General features: G+C 40.3%; 1 protein-coding gene across 9 annotated transcripts in view; it reads left to right on the forward strand.

Annotated features, from left to right (window-relative positions):
* The first annotated feature begins 513 nt into the window (after positions 1 to 513).
* Positions 514 to 24,572, forward strand: part of LOC122816469 (myosin phosphatase Rho interacting protein) — a 3,136,467-nt gene continuing 3,112,408 nt past the window's right edge. For all 9 annotated transcript variants that reach the window (XM_044089284.1, XM_044089283.1, XM_044089288.1 and 6 more), the window contains exon 1: positions 514 to 1,547. In XM_044089284.1, coding sequence (XP_043945219.1) covers positions 1,428 to 1,547 — 120 coding nt within the window. In that variant the 5' untranslated portion in view covers positions 514 to 1,427. The remainder of the gene's footprint in view (positions 1,548 to 24,572) is intronic.

Raw genomic sequence — 24,572 nt, forward strand, 5'->3', positions numbered from 1 at the left:
CAAATAAATATGGCTTTGGCCGTCTAATAGCTGGGTAAACGTATTAGTTTACCATACAACCACACAAAGCCTCCAAAAATATCGTGGTCATTGAAGAATTATAACTTTTCCACTGGGAAAAACAAAATAATGGATTCCAACTACAGTTACCACGGCCGAATTTTAGAAATAAAAAAAAAACACAGTGGAAACCTAGGAAATAAGTAATCCCGTAACAAGTGGTAATGTCATTGTATGCAAGTCCATAAAAAAAATACATAACCCATACATAACTCGTTAAAAAGTACTCTACCCCAAAGTCCTCCAGTTATCTAACAACCACACTTGGAAAGCTAGTTAGACCCGAAATACCACTTAGAGGCGGGACTATGTGATCTGGTTTTGTGACTGGTTAGTTTTGCTGATTTCACCCAACAACTGGAACTGATGGATTTTTCTGATTGGAGGTGGCTGCTCTGGTTGATTGCCTTTGGCGAAGTTACAGCGCTATCTGTACTCAAGTGGTGTAGCGGTGGAGTGAAGTAGTGGGAGAGAGCTGCAGTCATTTGACACAGCAGGCTGTGGTATAACATTTGCTAGTAATTTGGAGGACTGAACGAGGATATTAGTAAATTTTCTTTTTTCAACTGTTTGTGTCTTGGTGGCAAATCCTAGCTACTTACCCTTGCTTTTGAGAGGAAATATTACGAGCACCAGGCTGACATTGCAAAGGAAATATAGTCGGAGTTTAATCACGGATTTTCTGTTTTGTTTTACTTTATGACAGTAAGACATGTAATGGTTGCTATTTACCTGACCTCCTGGTTCTGACTACCCCTAAGAAGTGAACGTTTGGCAATCTATATGCATGATTTTTTAATACTATGTTTTTTAAATGAACATTTTGTAACTAAAGGGCTGCGTTTTGCTGACAAAGTCAACTGTTGTTGAAGCTTGTTTGTGTTTTGCTATGTGGGGGAAAGAAATTTTCTCAGATATGTATTTTTGTGATACAGAATTGGCACGCATTAAGTATTTTTGGCCAGATTTACTCAATTTGTGCAGACGTTAGCAGCTGGATAACTGTAACTTATGACGCATAAAAGAAGTTCCTGGATGTTTATCCATTCATTAGCAGACCTTTCGTGATGTCATACTGAAATTGGAAATATTGTTTTCAAAAACCTATTTTCTGCGCATATATTATGCGGATTGTTGTTTCCTTGCCGTATGATATCTGGCATGCAATAATTTTGCCTGGTGGAGGAACTCGGCTTCGACCGATGGACTTGTGATACTGCAGTCCACTGGGGATATTCTAGTTTGTATACATCACCCAACAGGAAGGTGTTCTTACTCTTGCCTCACATTTCCACACTGAAATTCTCCAGTTTTAAAGGGAAGAAGGAGAAACCTCGGTTGAAGTGCTTTGTGCCCTGTGTGAAAACATGTCAACAAGGGATAATCCGTGCAGAAAATTTCAGGCCAACATTTTTAATAAAAGCAAATGTCAGAACTGTTTTAAACCACGAGAGTCGCATTTGCTGAATGATGAAGATTTTAGTCAGGTTAGTGACTTACTTTTCTGTAGAAAACGTTTTTTTGTGTTTTAAGTGCGTTGTTGCTATATTCTAGTTGAGACTGGAAAGTGACCTCGCAGAGTGTATTTTAAACTCATTGACTGACAGGAGTCAGGGATGGCAAGTTCATCCTATTCCCCAGAGAACTCTATCTGAGGAAGCTCCCGTTGCAGCAGGATGAATTTGTGCCTCAAAGTAACTAACTACATTAAGACATCGGTTGTATTTGGTAACTAACACTTAACTTTTCTGTATTTTAAATGTGGTTATGATTTGGAATGCATTCCTCAAGCAAACGCTGTATTTTGAAAGGCTTCCTTTTTATCCAGAGTGCGGGGCTGTTGAGCGGCACATCAAATAAATGCATGGTGATGGTCCGTAGAGCAACAATTTTGCTGTAAGATGCTCTGTAAAATGATGTGTTAAGTTTTATATAGTGTTTACTGCATAAATGTCCCCGAATTTTGCCTCTAAATGCTTCTCTGTACTAAACAAAAGTGATTTTTGTGAAGCTAGACGTATTCAGTGTTACTCAATTTTAGCAAATTCTTCCGATCACCTCCGAGCCGTCAAGCTTCTGAAATAGCACTGAATGCTCAGAACTACCCAAATAAATATGGGGCGGCCGCGGTGGTACAGCGGTTAGCGACGGTTCGATCCTTGGCTGGGGTCTCTTCTGTGTGGCGTCTGTATGTCCTCCCCGTGGTCGCATAACCTTCCCCGGGTGCGTGCGCCGGCTTCCTCCCACATCCCAAAGACATGCTGTAGGTGGATTGGACACTCCAAATTGGCCCTAGGCGAGAGTGTGTGCATGCGTGTGCCCTCTGGGATAACCCTCTTGGGTGGCGCAAGCCAGGGAACCTTGTTGGCTAGGCATACGTAGGCCCATGGAGCCCAGTACCTCCCCATGAACCTCTGTGGAAGGTTGGGCGCCGGGCTGGCAACTCGACAGCGCAAAACTTTACTGCCAATCATGAGGGGACAGATGATCCTCTGTGGTGACCCCTAACTGGGATAAGCCGAGAGAATATAGAGCTGTACAAAACATACACGTTGTAGGTATGCATCTCTTAAAATTGCCTTAATATGGTTTTAAGTGGCTTAAAGTTTATAATGGCAACTTTTTTTTAGAGTTTGGTACATCTTTTTATTGATAAGTGTTTGAGGTCTGAGTACAGAATAGAAACTTCTGGTTATACACTCCTGTGTGACAGGCTAGCAAAGTCCTTCAATAATCAGCAGGCACTACATTTGCAAAGTTGTTTATTTAGAAAACACAATTTAGAAGTGCCAGTTAGTGTGGACCTTTTGTCTTTGCGTTTAGAAAATATAAATTGAGGACTGTGTTTTGAGTATATGTATGTGTGTAATTAATTAATAAAAAAAAAAAAAAAAATATATATATATATATATATATATATATATATATATATATATATATATATAATGTCTTGTATCAAGTAGGTTGTTGAATGTGCATTATTTACAGATCTGTACAGAAGATAGTGCACTGTTTCTGGCATGTGTTAGAAGCATTCTCTTCCACAGGTTTCCCTTTTTTTTTTCTGCATTGTACTGCATTGCTGAGAAGCAAAACAAAATATGTTCCCCTTTAACAAGCTAGTAATTGCAGAATATATTTTGGCTTAAACTCCATCCTTCTGATATATGAAATGGTACTTTTTTTGTAATGTGATGGTGTACAACTGGACATGAGCTGAGTGGCTTGGTGTACATGCTTTGTGTTTTGTCCTATTGTTAATACTGACAGTTTTTCTGTTTCATCAGTCCAGCTTTGCAGAGCATCTTGGAGTTTAAGGGTGCTGAATTTGAAGCTATTTGGGGTACTTAGTAAGGCACAATTTTTGCTGCATCCTTGAAAGTGCTAAATTTTGTCAGTAGTAGTAGTAGTTTGTGTTTTACAATATAAAGCAAAAAAACATAATTGCGGTAGTGACATGGGTATGCAGACATTAATATAAAATAAATCGTAGTGATATTTCTCATTTTCATATGGTGAACATTTTAATAGAGATCATTCATGCCAACATTGCTCAATTAATGTCTTCCATTAAACTCGTCTACCTCCTGAATGTTATTTTGCATGTATTGTTCCCACAAATTCTATTTTTGTTCCTTCTTTCTTCTAAAGATCCCACCTCCAGCTATTTTATTGCCTTTTCAATATTCAGTACTTCAGTTACAGTCTGTTCATATTTTGATTTCCACTTTTCAGTCATTGCTTTTTTGGCAGCTGATAACATTTAAACTCAGTAAGGCCTTGCTTTTTGTAGGCTATATATATTGTGTGCCCCATTTCAAATAATTTCCTTAGTTACAATCATTTGTTCCCCCAATATTTCTGACGGAGTACTATATAGTGAGTTTTTAAAGTCTGCCAAGTTGTTATATTCCCAAATAATGTAATGCAAATTGCCCCAATGTTTCTCATTACATCTCCAGCACTTGCAATTTCTGGTGTAAAAATTCTCATAAGTCTGATTAGGGTAGGAAATGTTTGCATAGTTTTGTTTTCTATCAAAACTGCTAAACTTTCTGGACTGTCTTGCATACTTGGAGCCATAGGTTCATAGGTAAGTACTAGACTATTTGCCCATGGGCATTTGTAAGCCTAGCCACAGAGTGATGGCTTTTGCCGCCCCATTAGATTAGTAACCTGGACCTCTGTCAACAGGGCTCCTGAAGTGATCTCAGGGTAGAACTTATGATTACCCATCCACTCCTCAAGATTTCTCTTGAAGAGGGTCAGAGAAGAGCTCTGTCAGATATGGATTGGGATTCTATTCGAGTGAGGGGAGTCGCTGGGACAGGAATCTATCCCTCCAGAATGTCCTGTTCATTGTTGTACATAAGTTTAAGTCGCTAGAACGAGTGGTTCTGAGGGATCTCGTTTTTTTGAGGTGAAGTATGTCCATTAGTTCAGGGTTTGACATGGCCCTATAGGTCAGGCATAGGTCACCTCTGAGCAGACGGTAAGCGACCTGAGAAGAGCTGGAGCTTTTTTAGTCGTGCTTCATAGGGTAATTGTTTAAGGCCCTTAATCATCTTAGTGAGGTACTTCTGTGGTCTTTCTAGTTGTTGCAGGTGTCTAGTAAGGTACATCCCAAATGGGGCATTGTACTCTATTATGGGCCTAATGATTGAGGTGTAAAGGGGCACAATCACCTCCTTGGATCTGGATGAGAAACCTTTTGTGATCAGGTGTGCCACATAGAAGGATTCCCTGACCGTTTTGGCTATGTGGTTATCAAAGGAGAGCATGCTGTCTACTTGGGTACCCAGGTCCCTAATTACTTCTTCTGTACTTAGTGGATTCCCATCTATGTGGTAGTTTGTAGGTACTTTGTTTTTCCCAAGTGGGATTACTATGCATTTTTTGGCATTTAGCTTGAGGCCGTGACTTTGACACCAGGTGTTTACATGTCCTTTCATTTGTTCCTTTTGGGTAGAGAGAATGAAAAGACAGTTTACATTCTTTTCTAACTTTCTCTGATTCTTATACTCATCTTGAAGTATTTTATGCATCCTACTAATTATCCTGTTTTTTTTTTTTTTTTTTTAGTAGCCGCTTCTGTCCTACACTTAACTAAAAACTCTGCCAAAACTGGTCTTTCACTTTTCATGCTTCTATCTTTCTCTCTTTGTGTACACTGTTATATTAATCCCTGGTATGAAAGGTGGTCTCTGACCTACAGTTCAAACTTTTACTAGGCTTTATTCCACATTTTTACCTTTCCATCTCTCTAGTTTGCTTTCAATATCTTGATTTGTTTTCTTATTTTCTCCAATATATTCCTGTCCTCTTTCAATTATTTTGTGTACCCCTCTTGTATTCATCCTTTTTGGCAAAATATCCTTTCCTGTGTTGGCTTGGTTTTTAAAGTACTCAAAGTATACTAGGTTCAGATCAACAAATGCAGTGCATCACTTAATGAAATTTCATTGTTTCAGGCTCATGTGCATTGAAAAACAGTTTTCACAAGAAGGTGAAGGAAGCTTATCACAGAATAAATTCTAGGCAGTACAGATATAAATACACACACAGATAACTTGCCCGCCACCATTTTTTAAAATAGCATAGCATAATTCACAGTTCCTGTAGTTGTTTAAGTAATAATTTAGTTCAGATTGCATAACTTGGATAAATAGAATAATTAAATTTTTTGACAGGAAAGACAATCCTACTGCACTTATGGTGTTCTCAAGAACTGAGGGAGTGTTGACATTAAGGTTAGTTGTTCAGCAGTCTGTGAAAAACTATTCCTGAATCTGGATATTCTACACCTGATGCTTCTGCATTGTTTTCCTGAAGACAGGAGGTGGGAGCAGTCCATGTGTGGGATAATACTTTTCCTTTATCAGTTTCATTTCCCTCCCATAGCATCTGCAAGAGTAAAGATTCTGTAAGGACTGGGGGTTTGATCCTGTGATTTTTTCCTGGCTTGCTTTACAACCTTCTCTAATGCTTTGCGATCTGTCTGAGCAGTTTCCATACCAGACTGTGACATTGTTAGCTGGTATACTTTCAATCATGGCCCTGTAGAAGGTAATGAGGATGTGGCAGACTACTATTACTATTTCATGCATGTGTCTGGTTGGTATTCAGTTTAAGAATCTCCATCCAAAGTCATATTTTCTCTTTATTTCTCAAAATTCGCTGTTTCATTATTAAGAATCCCATCTGTATAGGAGTAATTTTTCATTTTTGTCAAATATGATAAGAATTTTGAAAAGGTTAGATATAATTTGCTAATATGGCCAAAACAGAAGTATTAAATGTCTGGTATTTGTACAATGATCCTCCCCTTTACTACTAACCATTTTCAGAAGTTCAGTCCCCACCCTGCTGATGGAAAAGGAATGAGTCAATTTTCTGTAACTTGTATGATTGACTGACTAAGGCTGCAGACATTGACTTATTTGTACTGCAAACGTTCTCAGGCTACCAGGACACCCATCACACAGTGCAATGCATCATCTCCCGGTGCTTGAGGTAAGAAAGACGTTTGTACTGTGACCACTACGCAGGAGGAGGTAAGATATTGATCTCCACTGCTGTCCCGGACTGCTGCTTCATTATAGAGTTTAGGGGGGTCATGAATGGGTTTAAGCATTGTTTGATTTTTATTTATTTATTTATTTATTTATTTTTTAACTATAGTGTTTCTCGTTTTTTTTTAACTACTGTTTTTTTGTTGGAGTTGACCTTTTTGCCCCCCTCTTTCTCTCCCTTTCATTTGTTTTGCATAGGCATGTTCACCAAGGGAAGCTGATCTTTGCAAGATTGTAGTGTTTCTGTCTTCTACCAGAGGAACTGGTTCGTGGTAAGAGCAGTGACTTGCTGCTACTGTTTGTGATTTTTTTTTTCTGTAGGTTTTGTTGGCTTCTTTTAAATATGCTGCTGTTGGGCATTTACACAGTTTGTAGTCTTGGTTCAAGGATTTCATTGCTCCTTTGGAGAGAAGCATCTACCATAGGACAATAATGTTAGGTGCCCCCTCTTTTTTGTCTGTCATGATTGTCAAAATCCAGGCAACTGTGACATTTTATAGAAAATTTAGTGCAACTGTCTTCTGACATCGGAGGGAGATGACCTTCATTTGTATAAGCAGGCCTTGTTTGCCTGCAACTTTGTGTTCTTTGACTCTGAAGACTGTTTAACACTAACCTTCATGGTCTTTGAAGTTGCTCACACAAAAGTTGTCTCGGTCGGGGAAGAAAAAGATATGAGAGAGACGGAGCTTTCTCTAGTGTATAACTTAGTCTGTTCCACTGTGAAACCCCTAGTCATGAAGGGAGTACTTGAAGGTGGTGGTGACTTCCAGTTCTAGCCCTCCTATTCTACCTGTGGTTGTATCAGAAAAAGTTTCTTCAAGTGATTCAATGTTCTAGGTATCTGGAAGTGTTCCCCCACTACCTTTGTCATTAATGTGGATTATAGGAAGTTGGTGGAGGCTGTTTTTTAGCCTAGCAGAAATTTGCCCCACACTGCATTCTGCCAGTTAGAATTAGATTTCTATGCCTCCTGGTTTCTTTCAACTCCAGGGGTGTTTTCTGTTTGGCCCTTTCTTTGTTGTCTCACTTGCACATCACCCACTGATGCCAGCCTCGTGTGGCTGTGTTTTACAGTCCCATGTTGACTGTTTCAGTGTTTGTGGCTTCCTTGTCTACTTTGATTTCAGTGTTTTATCTTTTTTTTTTAATCTGATTCCTTTGGGTCTAAATGATGTGTCCTGATCTTGGGTCTGTTTCAAGACTGTTGATGTTGCTGCCCTTCTTTTTGGCAATGATGTTGGTCTTGCCATTCTTGACTGCTGGTGTTGAGACCTCAGGTTTCTTAGGACTGACACTTTTCATGATTCTAATCTTGATTTTCAGCTATATCGTCTCTGGAGTACTCATGCCACCCATTCACTGTCTATGCTAGACGTATTGTTCATTGTTAATAGTTGTGGAGTTTGAAGTAGAGCAGACAAAAATACTTTCATTTATGTAACTGTGGCTATTGAGTAGTGAAACATTTGCTATGGACTTTTGTCATCAGTCACTTTACCTGTTTCAGTATGGTAAACATTATGAATATAAAGAGAGAAGCAAAACTTGTTAAACCATTTTTTTTGTTCCCTTACAGACCTCATTATTACCAGCTTGGCCCCCCAGTGCCTCACTTTCATTCCAGTTCTACCAGCCATTCTCTTACACTCTTGTGGTCTCCTTCCAGTGTAGTTGGGAGGGTGATTGTGGAGCTTAAGGGCATTCTGGGTACTTAGTCCTCTGTTTTTTTTAGTTCAGTGTGCTGAACCCAGGTCAGCTGGGCCATAGTAAGGTCTTTATCCCTCTATACCACCGGAGTGGTTAACTTGTTAAGAAATGTATTCATTGCTGGTTAAGCAAGTGTGGCTCACCTCAGAATTTATTCAGTGATGTTTGTGGAGAGGTCAGTAATAATGTAATTAATATGTCAGAACTTCGGAACGGAGAGTATGATTACAGTGGCATAAAGTCTTTGCAACTTTTTGGGAACCCACAGCTCCAGTCTGGCTAACAGAAATAATGTTGAAAGTAGATGTTTATTTCAGGATTAAGCATTAAATTGGTGTCTGGCAAAAAGTATTACATGGAATGTTTGTGGCTACAGTTCACATCTGCTTGCTTAGTCAGAACTCTGATCTTTCTCTTTTGAGAGTTATGAGCTGTAGAGGCAGCCACAAGGAGCAAAACATGGCAAAAGTAGATTTCAGTACTACATGCATTAAAGCTATCATTTGTTGAGACTGAATGTTCAGACTTCAGGGAACATTACAGAAACATTGTGATATTCAAGTGAAAGGTTTTGAAGTATGAGATACGGTATGCTACAGAAGGGCTGATTTATGCATGGTGGAAATTACCGAGTATCATTGGTCAGGATGGGTGTGATGTTTGTTTCTGCTGTTTCTAAAGCCATCCACTGCTGAACTTCAAAAGTATTATTTAAGCTTTATTCGCACTTTGTTCAGTTTTGATCTATTTATTTACTGTGAAATTGCTGACTTTTTTGCTGCACTTCCGAAAGCTGTACTGTAGCTTTATGATCCAATTTACATTGTAGATAATAAATTTGGGACTGCTGTATGTAGACTTATTTCTTTTACACTTGAGCTGTAAAACCAACCTTTTTACATTGAGGGTTTTTTCTGCAGTCTTATGGTAGAAGTGTGCTGATCTGAACTCGTCTGAAGGGGAGATTGCTTGAGGAAGGCTTATTGTGTGCTTTCTCAATTGGTAGGTAGTTGTATACTTGTTTTTCTGCTGATTATTTAAACCTCATATTTGTGCAAAGCTTTTGTCCATGCAGCAGCGGTTGGCACTGGCCTGTATAGATGCAAATTTTAGTTTTTTCCTTAAATGTCAGTTCAACCATTCCCATCTTTTTGCTGCTGTAGGAGCAACTCGGGGTTGCTTTATTGGTCAACCTGAGACTATACTTAAAGAATAGTTCCCACTTGTAATCTTTGAATTACCAGCACAGCCCAGTCAATTTAACCTATTCCTTTCCCAAATAAAGCACACAGCAAGAACCTACTATCATCTCTGGCTAGCCTGATGGGCATGGGCATTCTGAGACAATGTAGCAATTGTCTTGTGTATACTGACAACCACTTACTCCTGAAACAAAGTAATACTTTGCGTGAGAGATGTAGTTACAGTATGAGATTGGAGGAAATAGCCTCACATATGGACATAGCTAATATCAACCAAGTTGTCAGCACACACTCATCACTTCCCACACTAAATAAGGACATTATGACACACCTATGTGGAGGTACTCACTAGTAACTTGCCAAGAGGCCTTCCAAGTGCTGCCTTCAGAAACCAAATATATACACATAAAGTAAATAAATACCACAACACACAAACCTACACACCGGTGTCTTAACAGACAAGCCCATTATATGCAACGCCACAAAACCTAATGTACTGGTCATAGGTGACTCCATAGTGAGAGACCCTGTCTCCCTCAGCAGGCTGGATAAGGAAAAGGTTGCAATTAGCTGCCTGTCAGATGCCAGGATCCGTTGGTTCACTCAACCCTAAGTACCAGTATGCCCCCATCATAATTCATATGGGTGTGAATGACCTGAGATGCATCTCCCTGGACTATATGAAGAGAGACATGACTGAGCTCTCAGATTGTGTCACAGGCAGGTGTGAGCATAGCCTTAAGCAGCATTCTGCCATCATCAAGGATGATGGCACAAACAAAAAATGATTTGACTTTAACAATTGGCTTAACTTCTGGTGTCAGTCCAAGGAGATCCAACATCAGCTTGGGAAGACATGGTTAATAGGCCACTCTGTTTTGCCATATATGGTCTGCACCTCTATTGCGCCTTTTTTAGGAAATGTCAAAATAATCAAACTCCCAACGTAGCAGAATCTTTCTCGGCAAACTCATGGTACTACAACTGCTGCAAAGTGCTAGGAGTCTAAACAGGAAACTGCACTCCCTGGAAGCACTCCTCATTTTGGAAGATGCTGGCATTTTGTGTAGTCATTGAGACGTGGTTCAAAGCCATGGAACGCACACTGGCCTTACAGGGCTACAATGTCTTCTATACATTCAGACCACAAACCGAGCATGAAAGAACCGAAGGAGGAAGTGTATCCATCTTCATTAAGGATAAGTACACCTTAAGACTGGTCAGACACTAAGACTCTCATGAGCTACTCCATGTCCAATTAACCACAAGCAAAATCCCCTACCACTTCTTAGTTAGCTGCAGCCCCCCCCCCCTTTGAATTAGGAAAAGCATGCAGCATAACTGGACTTACTTGAGTCACTGACCATGCAGGCCATCACCTTACTTGTGGGTGATTTAATTGTCCTACCATTGAATGAGGAATGTACATGACCCCAAATATGTAGGCTCAGGGTTCTTTGAGTTTGTCGTGCTCTGGAACAGCTAGGCAGTACACCCATGTGTGGCTCGCATATCCTTGACATAGTATTCACTAACATGGGTGAGCATTGCACCCCCATGTGATGTCCACTTTGATAAGACTGGACAATAAATTAGTCTGTTTTGAAGAAATTATAAAGCCAGATACCCCCATCAAGCTGAAAAACACTTCAGAATTTTTCAAGATAAATTACCTCCTACTAAGTGATGGTATAGAAAAATTCAAAGCCCCTCTGTTTACTCAGAAAACACAGACTCCTATGCAGTACACCAATGTTTTGTATAACCACTTAAGCAGTTGCATAGAATTGGCTCTACTGGACCAGATTAAAACCAGGTCTTGCTGTAAAAACAAGCCACTCTGGTGGACTCCTAGTATAAACAAGCTATACAACCAAAGAAAGAAATTTAATATCCAAAAACAAGAGGGAACTGGCTCAGCAGAGAGAAATCTCTCTCTAGTCTAAACAAACAAATTGGAGATTTATCAAGTCCTCCAAAGCAAACTACAAAGCAAAAATAGCTTCCCTAGTTAAGGAAAGTCACAAGGCATTTTTTAACTAGGTCCAAAATGTCAAAGGGAATACTCGGCTATGTGCAGAGCTGGTTGTGGATGTACCACCCATACTCATCTGGAGGAAATAGCCAACCTTCTACCTGACAGATATGAATCGGACTTCATCTCACTGTACCTACTGGTCATCCCTCAAAGTATACTTGCCACCACTCCTCAGCCTATTTATCTCAAGAGAGCAGGTAGTCTCTGTGCTCTGTAAAGCTAAAAACCATGGCATCAGTGGGACCAGACAACATCCCAGGTTGCCTTTTAAACAACTTTAAAACATGACATAGACTGACTTGGATCCCTACTTAACCACAATCTGCAGACTGGCTGTGTTCCTGCAGAATGGAGGACAGCAACAGTCATCCCTCTGCACAAAGGGGGTCTATCCGCTGACCCTGGGAATTATACACCTCATCTGCAAGGCCATGGAAAGAATCATGGACCTTCTCAAAAGGGCATAGCTAATCTCCAGACTCTGGACCCAACCCAGTTCAGATTTGTTAAGGGTAGCTCAGGTCTCCTGGTTGACTTTTTTTTTTTTTTTTTTTTTTCAAGGTCACCAAGGCCTTGGATTGGGGAAAGCCACTACATACTACCTACCTTGACTTAGCTAAGGCATTTGACACAATCCCTCACTCAGATGTTGTAGAGAAATTCTCCCAATTGGGAATTAACCCCTGTGTTACCAGATGGGCAGCCAGTTGGCTCCATGACAGGGCACATACTGTCAAAAAAAGGTCCGGCACCAGTGGTGTACCACAGGGTTCTGTGCTTGGCCCTTTACTGTTCTGAATTTTATTTCTCAGTCCAGGCAAATGTGGGCGGCCTGTGGCTGACCACGTTCATTGGCAACTGCAAATTGGGAGCAATCTTAGTCCCCCAACAATACTAATGTATTGCAGGAAGGATTAATGCAGACCCAGTGACTGGTGCCAAAGCCATGGATTGAAGTTAAGTGCTAAAAAATGCGTAATTATTTCCTTTGTGAAAGCTAACACTCCTGCTAATTACAATGTAGACAACACCACTCTAAGAGTAGACCCTGTGGTATGTGATCTGGGTATTAAGGTTGATAGCAGCCTGACCTTCGAACACCACATGTCCACAGTGCTTTGGAAGTCCTTCTATATGGCACATCTCAGAAGTAAAGGCATGACATCTCAATCTAAGCATGTTGTAATTCTATTTTACTTGGCCTTCGTTATTCTAATGGAGTACACTGCAGCCTTTTGCATGTATCTCAGCAGACACCTGCAACAGTTGGGAGAGACCACAGAGCTTTCTCCCCAAGAGATTACAGGATGCATAAAAGTCCTACCTGGAAAGATTGAAAACAGTCACTGTATTTTGTCTCCTACGGGTTATTAAGGGGTGTCCTGTGTCTGGCTTACAGGGTAGTCTCTGACCTGGCTGTAACGAAAATGCTGCACATTCATAAATCAAACTACACGAGGGTCACTTGCTAGAGTGATCTTAACCAAGCCTCTGACCTGAACAAATTGTGCTGGAGAGATGTATACATCTCCCAAAGACCACCCTTTCTCTGGAATAAGCTTCCCATTCACATGAAGCAGAGCCCTTCCCTGACCCTCTTCAAGCGCAGCCTGGATTAATGGGTGGGTAATTGTAAATTCACTTTTGGGGTGGTCCCCATGTCCCTCATGGACAGGGACAGTCAGTTTTAATTACCATAAAAGTAGGTTAATACTTCTGTGAATTTAGCTCTTCTAGCTATTGATAATTAGGGTAACTTGGGATAAATATTTCAGGACTTGTAAGGAGTCTTGGGCCGTTGGCCTAGTAACTTCTTAACCAGCAATTATGTGCCCTTACACAAACATAGATTTATGTAAACTCAGGACTGAAGTAGAAGACTAGCATGTCAGTAAAAATGACGACCGTGAACTTTCAGCCAATGTAGCTTAAACTTTTTGGAACTAATTTAAGGCTACAAGGCGAAAACTGATTCGAATAAAGTTTTTTTGAAGAAAGTTGAGTAAAGGTAGATTTTTCTGAAATTTGTTAAAGCTTCTACTGTTGTAAGAACTTTTGAAACATTTCTTGTAATCTTCTATATAGAGCGTCTAGAAAGAAGCAAGGGTTCATTTTCAACAGAACCCAGCACTGGTCTCGAGCTAATCCCTTTGGCTTTATTTCATGGCATATATCCGGTAACAAAATGATTAGTTATATAGAGAGATGTATATGAATTGTACTTCTCAAGTAATTCCAGCACTTTAGAGAGAGAGGTTTTTGACATGAGTTGTCTTTATTAACTCTGAAAAGGCATCCTGTACTCACCCCAGCAGAAACGGAGCATGATGACCACTGTGAAATTATTTCACATGCTCATGTATAGAAAGAGTGCCTCAGTTTCCCTTTGACATTTCTTAGAATCACTTTCATGGGATCGTATTGGGATACTTGTTATAAATTCACCTAAGGCTGTAAGGGTTAAAATGCAGCTTAATGCCAAAGTTGACCCCAACTTGTCATTGTGCACTTGGTGAGTTTTTGGCATTTTCCATTGATAATGCACATTTCTACAGAAAAGGAAATTATTATTGTATTATTCTTGGGTGCAGTGACAAGTCATTACAGTTGCATGCTGGATTTGTACTGTATTTCTTGTTGGTTAGCCATTCCCAATGGTAAAATGAATTTAATGTAATTTGTCAACTTGGTATATTCTAGTGGTCTTTTCATTACATGGCTAACGTGTGAAGCATTTGGCAGCACTGTTTGCTGTCATCAGCAGTTTTCTGCTGGCACCCTTAATATAAACTTTGACATTGGTGAAGTAGATCACAAAAAGTGTAGTGCTTGCAAGACTGAAATCTGTGCAAAGCTACTGTGATGAGTCTTTTGGAGGAAATTGAGCAACCAGCCCTGACTGTATGGGATCTACCTGTAAGCCATTTAGCAGTCCAGCAAGTTATGAAGGAGTTTATATTCTGCCAAGTCAATTATTTCAGACTATGACAATACAGAAAATAGTTTGCTTATTTGCATTTCTTTACTGGGAAAGTCTTTCTGGGCATTAGAACCCATTTTCAGAGGATGCCCAGACAGAAAAGCACTAGTAATAGTTCATAAGATATATAAGCAAAGCAAAAAGCATAATGAACGAATCACTTGTAGAGCTTAATATGCTTTAGTATGCTAAAGGCTGGGAGGGCTGTGAACAAATATAAATACTTTCTCCCCCTACACACACACACACACACACGTAGACTGCCACCTTCAGTGGAGGGCCTAAAGTTGTAAGCATTAAATCCAGGTATAGTGGGAGTATTGTCACTGCATTTGGACCAACTTTCTTTAACTGTATAAATTAAGATGTCATCTATTTGTCAACTTCTAAGACTGGCAGCTTTTTGTTTAGGCTTTCAGCACTGAAGTGCCACGTTACTATTGGCTTGACTGGAATTTTTTTTTTAGGTTGGTTGGCTCTGCCTGAAAGACACTGCACAGGTAAAGAATGTTGTAGCTAAAATGCAAACACTCTGAGGATTGTGATGCAAGTCATCCCTAGTGAAGCAGGAAGGAGTGTCTGCCACCTCCCTGCAAGCTAGCACACTTTGCACCCTCTTAGAATAGCACCAGTTATTGAGATAGTTCTTGAAGTCTGTTGTTTTCTACCTGTATTTTGACATAATATTTTAGTGATGGCATGAGTTTGCTCAGAAATACCCACTTTCCATCGGCGGAAACCTACAAGGGCTCTCCTGCAAAGCCCTTTCAGTCAAGGCTGTCTGATACTAAAGGGCTTGAGAAAACTGTTTATAACATGCCTGAAGTTATTGATAAAGCAAGTAGTTAGATTAGTGGCATTGCATCCCATTGTGTTGTGCTTTTGGGGAGGGCTTTGTCCCATTTATAAAATAAAAAATGTTTTCATGGGAAACTTGGTCTTTTAAGGGCTGAGACTAAATGGCTTGTGACTGCATGAACCATAGAACTTGACTGAGTGGTTACTTGCTAAAGGACAAAGAAGGTGACATTTCAAACCCTGCTTACTGTGATTTTTATGTGAATGTGTCCTAGAGTTTAGTCTTGGGTCAAACACGTAGTGATACTGAGTGAGAATACCTATTTATTTTTTTTTAATTTAGCACTGAAAGCAAATAATTGCTTTCTTGCTTGTTTGCCCCTGTTTTATGAAGAGCTGAGCTGTAACCTTTTCCCTCTTTGGTGGTGTCTGTCACTGGGCTACTTGCCCTACTACTTAAAAGTACAGGACATGCCTTTGATCTTTATGGTTCTTATCCTTGGGATGACCATCCTGCACTCGGTCAGGCTTGCACTGAATGAGAGTCAGTGATGTTAAAGATGAAAAGCTGGGTTTGTTTAGTTCAGAGTTAAAATGTTCAATGTCAGTGTGCAGAATCTCATGGGACCCCCCCCCCCCCGTTAAAATAAAAATTAAAAAAAAAAGAAAAATGCAAACCCGGTGGTTGCTTTTGGTTGGGTAAGGGGGGAAAATGTACAGATTTTTGTTAATTTCACCAAAAGATGCCATTAAGTTTTGAGCAGTTAATTTTATACTTGGAAACCTACTCTGTCACCCTCAGTTGTCTGATTTGCTTAGTGTATTGCAAAGTCAGGATCATAAAACATTTATTTATGCATCTATAGTATACTTGGCACATAAAGTATGTTGCGTTTTTGCTGTCTGTTCATTTCTGCTTCTGCTCCCAGCATCCTAATTGACAGAATTGTATAGCAGTTCGTACATGCTGTTGTGGTGTTATGCATTGCTTTAGCCATCTGTGTTCCGTTTCACTGATGTTTTAAAAGCTGTGACGAGCCAGCTGCATCTGGATGCAAAAAAAACTTTTTTTAAAGCTGGATACCCAGTTATCATTTCCCAGTAGCGACAGTTTCTTGTGTGTATGTGTTGGGAGGCTTTTATAATTGGTGCGACTAAAGATGCAGGAGAAATGGCTGTTGGTAAACAAAGTTTCTGTGGCAGCATTTTGGGAAGACCCATCCATTTTGTCAGTATTGCAGCATGGTGCTGGCTTTTGACACCATGATTATTTTCACAGTAAGACTGGTCCTAGCTGTTTTAGTCCTGTTGGGATTAGTTTGTTCTTTGAAATTAGCCACCTGCTTAAGTGTTGCTGGCTGGCCTTCAGTGGGCCTCCATCCATAAGGAAGGAAAAGAAATAACGGTGTTTTGTTAATGTTCCTTTCAGGGAACAGTAGTTGAAGGATTTCTGTGGTTTTACTGATTTAAGAAGGCTTGGAGGAGACCAAAGGAACAGCATCAAGTGCTTTTGAATGTGGATGGATGTAGGTGACCATGGATTTCCGGTTTGGCTGGAGCCAGTGAGTCATTGCATGTACTTTCCTGAGTTATGGGGTTACATAAGTAGGTCATAAGAAACAAATTAATTACATCCAGCAATAAATATGGTGTTGGTGTGCCTGGTACACACTACCTAAGCTGTTGGAATACATGCATAGGAGGAACAAGGTTTAAAAGAAGGCAGGATTTGAATGAGCTATGTAGTGGTTGACTGACAATGACTGGATATGTTGTACATTATGTATGTTTGCAGCTACAGTTGTCTGCAGTGTATAATGTTTGTAAATGAGATTTGTGTTGGTATAGTTTTATTTTCATTTCTATGAATGCATCATTGTTTGTTTGTGTGTGTCCTACGTGGTAATTTTAATAAAGATGTTTAATTTTTTTTTTTTTTTTTTTTTTTTTTTAAGGGATGGGGTTTTGGAGTAGTAAGGTCATCAGAAGTTGGCAAGTGTAGGATGTGATCCAGAAGCTTAAAAATATATTGTTTCTTGCAGCTGTTTTGTTACATAGATTTAGTTCAACTTCTTTTATTTGATTTCACTATTGTACAGTTAAAAATGATTGGTCTTAACCTTATTGGTTTAATTTTAGTGTAATCAGTCGTGTGGGTTTTTTTTTTTTCCTCATCCTCTGAGTGGTAGTGTACACAAGAAACGGGTTGATATTACAGAAAAAAAAGTACAGAACAGTTTAACACCATCTAGGGTAATAAAGTATGTGAAATGTACAAAAGACACTGACATTGCCTTTGGTTTCAAGCAGAAACACCCCGGTATAGATGAAGCTATTGCTTTTAAAATCCCATGGTAGACTGTGACAAGCCAATACAGAATGAAAGACAATTTCTCAACTTTCACTAGCTATGGCTTAGTCCTTCACTTACATTTCAAGTTGCCTAAACAAAAATTCTGAAGAAGCCAGTCACATTGTTAAAGACAATCTATATTAACAAATGCCTGTTTACAAGTGAAGCCAAACTTGTTCTTGGTAGAAAGTTTGTATCTTTAAAATAGTACAGTTGTGTAAAATCTTACCATAACAGTAAATGTCCTCACCTCCACCGCTGCAGAATTCAAGTATGGGACTCCCTGCCTTGGAAGCCCGATGTCTGGCCAGTCTACCATTGCTTTAAGGTATGTTGAATGCCACCCAACCTCTCTTCACGTAGTGTAGGGCACAAAGGTGACTTTCAGGCATACCATCCTCAGAACTGATTTGCCCCAGTAGGAACACCAGTCCAAGGAAAACCAAAGAGAGACTGCACATCCAGAAAGGAAAAAGCAGTAGAGCCCTCGGAGAAGCCATGAAAAATGGCATTAGCAAAACCAGGTTTAGCTGTGGAGATACCATCCAACTTGTGTTTTGATAACAGTGTGCAGAGAAGTCCAGGTAGCTGCTTCAAGAATAGAATTGGTGTCTAAGCCAATGAAAAAGGCACCAGAAGAAGTGTCAGCTCCAGTAGAATAAGCCTTTAGAGAAGAAGGAAGGCTCTTGCTTTGAAAAGTGTAACAAAAAGAAATAGCCTTTGAAATCCAAGTAGGAATAGTTTGCTTGGAAATCGCTAATCCCGAAGACCTAGGATGAAAGGAAACAAACAACTGATCAGATTTTTTCCCAGAAACTTGGCCACAGGCATGAACAGACCAAAAATATAGGGCAAAATCACAGAAGAACACCTGGATGGTTGAGACTTTTGTATATTTCATTCATACAATGTGCACCTCTCGCCCAAAAAACGCAAATGGCACAAAGGAAAAAAAACAAAACTGGAAACAATTGAGAACTATGCTTATTCAATTACTCTGCAAAGCTGTTCACCAGTATCTGGTCGCCGGACTGTTTCGATGGATGATTAGATAGAATAAAAAAAAATACTAAATGCTCCAACAGCTGTATCCACCTCCAACAAGTAGCCCTTTGCTGTTTAATATTTGTGGGCTTTAAAGCTTGAAAATTGATTGGCTAAGTGTGTTAACCTTTCAGTGGCTGTCGTATATCTTTATGCAACTTTACATCTATATGATCTAGACGTCTGTTGTCAGGATTGGATATGTGATTTGCTTAACATTTTGGCAGTACTGTGCTTCCAAAGGGAGACCTGGCTTACAACCAGTCCATCCTGCTATGCTGTTGGCCTGAGAGACCTATTATTTAAAGTACACTGTGTATGTAAGGGCTTCATAAAAACAGAAGTGGTATGGGCCTTTTTTGGTCTTCCCATTTATTATCTGTAGTCTGTTCCACATTTTCCATCCTGGCTGCTCTGATAAGTCTGACTTGGACCTGATACCATTATATTGTGAAGTGGACAGAGAGATTGTCTTTTATAGAGTACTACATTTGTGTTTGCATAGTACTTGTCACACTTCATTTCTGATAGGTATTCGTTGTGTAGACTGTCTGATGTTGGGAATAAGTGGTATGTCTCATCTGGAAGTTGTCTTATACTGAGGAGCTATACTCTGATTGGGAGGGAATTCTTGCCCGTGAAGTGTGACTTGAATGCTCTTCACTGGTCCCTCCTTAGGTCAGATCTTTCAGCTGTCCACTCACCTCTTCAGTTATCAGTAGGATAGAAAGCTATAGTAAAGCAGATTTATTATTTTTACTTAGAGAATTTCTGGGGTGAAAAAGCTAACCTAGCAGTCCAGATTGGAAACTTTAGCTCTTTGATCTAGAAGTTATTGGTTCATGCAAGGAAACGTGTTTAGCTTGCTGGGCATTAAGGAAAGAGTAGCTCCATTTATTATTAAACATTGAGCTCATAGATTCCATTCAGTCTACTAGGGGAGTTGACTACGCTTTCAAAATTGGTGCATATAGAACTGTTGCCAGATTTAAATCTTTATCACATTCTGTGGTATATTTGTGGAATAGACTTCTGTTCATTTTTCAGTTTGAATCGGTATATTTTAAAAAAAATTGATTACTGGGTGGGTACTAAAGTCTTCACATTTTATATTGGAGTCTTCATTTTGAATGGCGTCTGCCCCAACAGACTAATAACTATTTGAAACCTCAGAACGTTAATTGCTATTTCTTAGCTTGGAACCTTTGTTCAGCCTGGTTACTGATTGGGCTTGTCTAGCCATGACAGTGGGATGCTCTCTTATCTCTGTATTCTGAAATGGAAAGGAGGTTTGTGGCATTTGTTGGGGTGAGGTGGGGATTACCAGGATGCAAAACTGTTTAGCTAGCCATCAAATAGTTAATGGGTGAAATTATTCTGCTGTGTGCTGCCTTAAAATACCTACTCCTGTTTGTTGGACCAGAGCCTTAAGAATGGTGCGTTTGTGAAGGTATACACGGACTCTATTAGAACTGATTGCAGTACTGCGAATCTCTGCAAAATGTTAAGGTTTTACTGAACTTTTGAGTCCAGAGGAGAATGAGGAAGTGTTGTAACATTTGTAGACTGTATCCGTTTTGAATTGTCTGCAGCTAATTATTTTCTTGGATCATAAGTACATTGGTCTCAAGTGCAGTTTGTTTAGAATCCTAATATGCCTGGTGGAAAGACCAGGCTGCTGCATCATGCAAGGTACTAACCTTCTCACACACCTAAAGGAACAAGCCTTTTTAAAAAAATATATGGGAATGGAGGCATTGTTTAAGAGCATGGGGTTAATACTTTGGAGGGTAAAGGCAGATGATGATGGGTTTGATAACTGTTTCGCAATGCCTGTCATTAAGACCTCAGTGAATGGTAGTGTATTGAATATGTAGGCTGGGGTTTTGACAACTTCAGTGGTTCATTATAGCCATTTATTTGTAGTAAGATGTTAACCAGCTGAGGTAACTAGTCCTCCTTGGACCCCTTTCAGTAATGGCCTTAGCAACAGTAGAAGATCTATACGGAGTATAGAGAGAATGTGAAGTAACAAGTCAACCTTTGTGTTTCCGAAAAATAGGAAGAAAATTACCTAGAGAAGAATCCACAAAAACCTGAAGAGAATGTACAGTAAGCTGCCTGGAGTTGAAGAGACACTGAGCAATCATGTTAATTCGAAGTTAGGGGAAGGTGTAGGATAATACGCCTACTCTAAGTAGTGGTCTTGCAGATAAGTAGCCAGTATATCTTTTACAGTATTGTGGCATTTAACTTAAATCATCTGGGTAGAAATGTCAGCTAGTCAGCTGTCTTCAGAAGCTGTAGTTAAGACTGCTTACTGTAACCCAAAGATTCACAGGACAGCAGTCCATACTTTTGTCTTAAACCCTAATGTGCCATGTTTGCTAGATTGTTGGGATGGCTTGTTTTGAACTGTGTGTTTTAATTACTACTGCTACTACCATCATCATTATTACTACTACTGCCATTTTTTTGCAGGCCCCCATGCTTGCCGACCATCTAGCTGTTTACTGTAACCCTTGCCCATTTTTTTATAATTTTATCTGAGAGTAAGTCATGGTAAAACAGTTAGGTAGCCATCAGAGAATCTTTGATATGCACCCTAGCATGCTTCCTAGTTACCATGGAAGTGCATCAGGAGAGTGAGTGTGCAAGGAGTGCAGATGAATAGTCAGTCACTTTTGAAAATGATTATAACTCCTTAGTCAACTCTGCCCCACCTTCGTGCATGGTTTAGTGGAAAGACTATTAGAAGAAGGGAGTCCCCTCTCCAGTCATATCAAAAAGAGACTTGTCTCTTTCCGAGCAAGCCGTTATGTCTGCTGAACATCCTAATTCGTGGACTTCCCACCTAAAAAGAAGTTTGTCAAAAAGAAAAAGGCTGTCAGAAATGAGGGTCGGTAGCTAAACATGCTTTGGTACATCTGGTCTCCCTATGTCCAATGGTGGCAGCTCTGCAAGAAGCACCATTGCAGCACCCAGATTTTTGTGCATTACTGTTGAGGCTTCTAGCATTGCCCCTTTGGAAACCATCAGGTCTCCAACGCCTCACATCCCTTCCTGGACTGGAGGAGAAGTTATTTCGGAAAAATCAAATGCTAGGTCATCAAATGTTTGAATTAAAGGAAAATGCTACAGTTAGAGAAGGGGAGGGTAGCTTGTTTTTTTTCTGTAGTAGTTGGACTCCTGCGCTTCTAAGGTACAGGTTGGGGTGCATCCATGACCTTGCAAATACCTAGTGGCAGGTGATTCACCTTTTTTTTATGATCAGTGGAATCCACCATTTCACAGTCCCTGCCATATGGCAAGGATTTTTCCCTAGTATTCTCTTAGCATCCACTTTAGAATTAGTTTAAGATGGCTGGAGGCGTTCATTAATTTTCTTCAGAACCTGCAGCCACATCCTTGCCAACCATTTGGAGTCTTCTCTAAAAAGGAATTGAGACTCTCTTCCAAGAGAGTTTCGCCTTTTTTGAGGATAAGAAGTTTGGGTACAGGCCACAGCTGTAACTGTTGTTAATGCTGGCATATGACTATTTGTTTAGGGTCCAGAAGTTTTAGTATTTTCCTTTATAAAAATCCAGCGGATCTAGCTGTAGTAGCCATAGGTTCAGTTAAGAGAGCTAGGTTTCCAGAGCAGAACACTCTTCCCTGTGACCTGGAAAGTAGGATCCTTGACTGCTTTGGGGAGATAGTGTATGTCAGCAACCCTATCCTTAGACTGAACTGTCAAATCCATGTGATTAAGTTTCAGTGACAGATGTTCAGAAAGCTTATGGAATGCTATAGATGAAGTTCAAGATGAAACTGTGAAGATTTTTCTCTTGTGATTTGAGGTAAACACTGCCAGAAAAGTGGGCAAGAGTGCCATCTTATGCAAATATGATGCTGTGAATGCAGCTGCAGTGGAGTTTTACATCAGGAGACATTCCTGACCTGAGGCTTCAGGCCCTGCCAAAGGATATTAACATGCAGCTCCTTAATATCTTTTAGGGGGTTGCTCTTCAGGGCTACATGTGAAGAAATGTTTAATAAACTGGAGCAGAATGGGAAGATTAATGGAATCCATTAAACAACTGATGCTTCTCATTCCTAGGTACAGCAGGAATTGCCCTGCTAACAGTGGCCTTACTACTGTAGGAAAGAAGAAAGCAAACTGCCAAAAAGTAGGAGGGCTACCCAAAAGAGAATGTGGCAAACTGATGAAAAAAGGAGGCATAGAGGCCCACAAGGCCAGACTACAATAGGGAACATTTTTACTTCAATACTCATCCCAGCCCTCCCCACATTATTTGTCCACAGTTCCAAAAGATTGAAACCTGGCTGGCCCAGTTCTGCCAACAATGAGCCGAACCACCAAAGACAACTGGGTTTGAAGCATAGTATCCTAATGTTACAAACTCTGGTTCAGAACTTTGTCTGGGATTTGGAGAGTCCCATACATATCAAAAGGTTAAAAGAATCTAGAAGGGGGCCTCTCTTTTTTTTTATAGGACTTGATTTTGCAGGGGGCAGTAGAATGGGCTCATTAGGGAAAGGAAACCACAGTTTTTATTTCAAGGCTACTCTTGGTACCAAGAAAGTGTGGACTTGGCCTTGACAAAATTATAATGGGTCTGCGAAGTACATTTTTGGAGGTTCTAAAGTTAAGTGTGTACCCTTCAGGCCCTTTTGCCCCCACTTCCCAGCTCTTCAAGCACTCATGGCGACTCTTATTTTAATTGTTGCTTACCTACATATACCCATTTACAGAGATCCCAGGTGCTTCCTCTGATTTGAAGCATGGAGCTACCACTGTATTTGCTTTCTTGCTAATTGGTTTAGGTACTTTATACAAAGTGGTAACCAGTGGCAAACCCAAGGGCATTTGAAGCATTATTTGGATGATTGCCTTATTCATGCTCAGTTATGGAGTGTAGCCTACACCTTTAAATGCTTTCAGATCTAATGGCTACAGACAAATGTAATGTGAGGGTCATGCTGCTCAACGCTAGAAGTCTAAATCTCAAATTGCACTTGCTTGAAGCACACCTTAAAATGGAGAAAGTCAACATTTGTGCTGTAACAGAGATTTGGTTCAAGGCAGCAGAAAGCACCCCTGCACTACCTTCTAAAACTCATTCCACACCTTTCGGCCCCAGAACTTGGACCAACGCTCCAAAGGCGGTGGTGTTTCCATATTTGTAAAGGATGCGCACACCTCCAGACTGGTAGCCCAACGTAACGCAACAGAGGTACTTCAGGTGCAGCTAACATTTGGTAAGACAGAGTTTCAGGTTGTAGCGTGCTATAGGTCCCCAACCATATCACAAGACTTGCACTCCACGTTCCTAAGCATCCAGGAGAATATTAGGGTCCAACCTAACACTCATACTGGGTGACTTCAACTACCCCTCCATTAACTGGGAAAACTACTCGTGTACCAATTTACTTGCCCAACGTTTCCTGGAATTCATTAATTTCAGTGCCCTGGACCAGCTCGTTCTTATCCCCACTAGAGGTAGCAACATCCTTGACCTGGTCATTGCTAACATGGGCGACCGTTGCGCTACACCATTAGTTAACTCTTCCTTGGTTAGAGCCGACCACAAACTAATCCCCTTGGAAATCCACATCCCTCCCACCCGCCCTGCAAAGGTAACCACCATGAAAAACTACTCCAAAGCTAACTTTGGGGTCCTAAAAACAGAGGTGGCTAACTTCATGGCATCCATGCAAATGGAGAATAGTTGCATGACTGCCGAATCATACACCAATGCACTGTACAAACATGTACGCAAATGCATGGATCTCGCCATACCCAATAGAGCCA

Source organism: Protopterus annectens, chromosome 12.part0, assembly GCF_019279795.1.
Source record: "Protopterus annectens isolate FY-2018-M chromosome 12.part0, PAN1.0, whole genome shotgun sequence".
Lineage (NCBI taxonomy): Eukaryota > Metazoa > Chordata > Ceratodontiformes > Protopteridae > Protopterus > Protopterus annectens.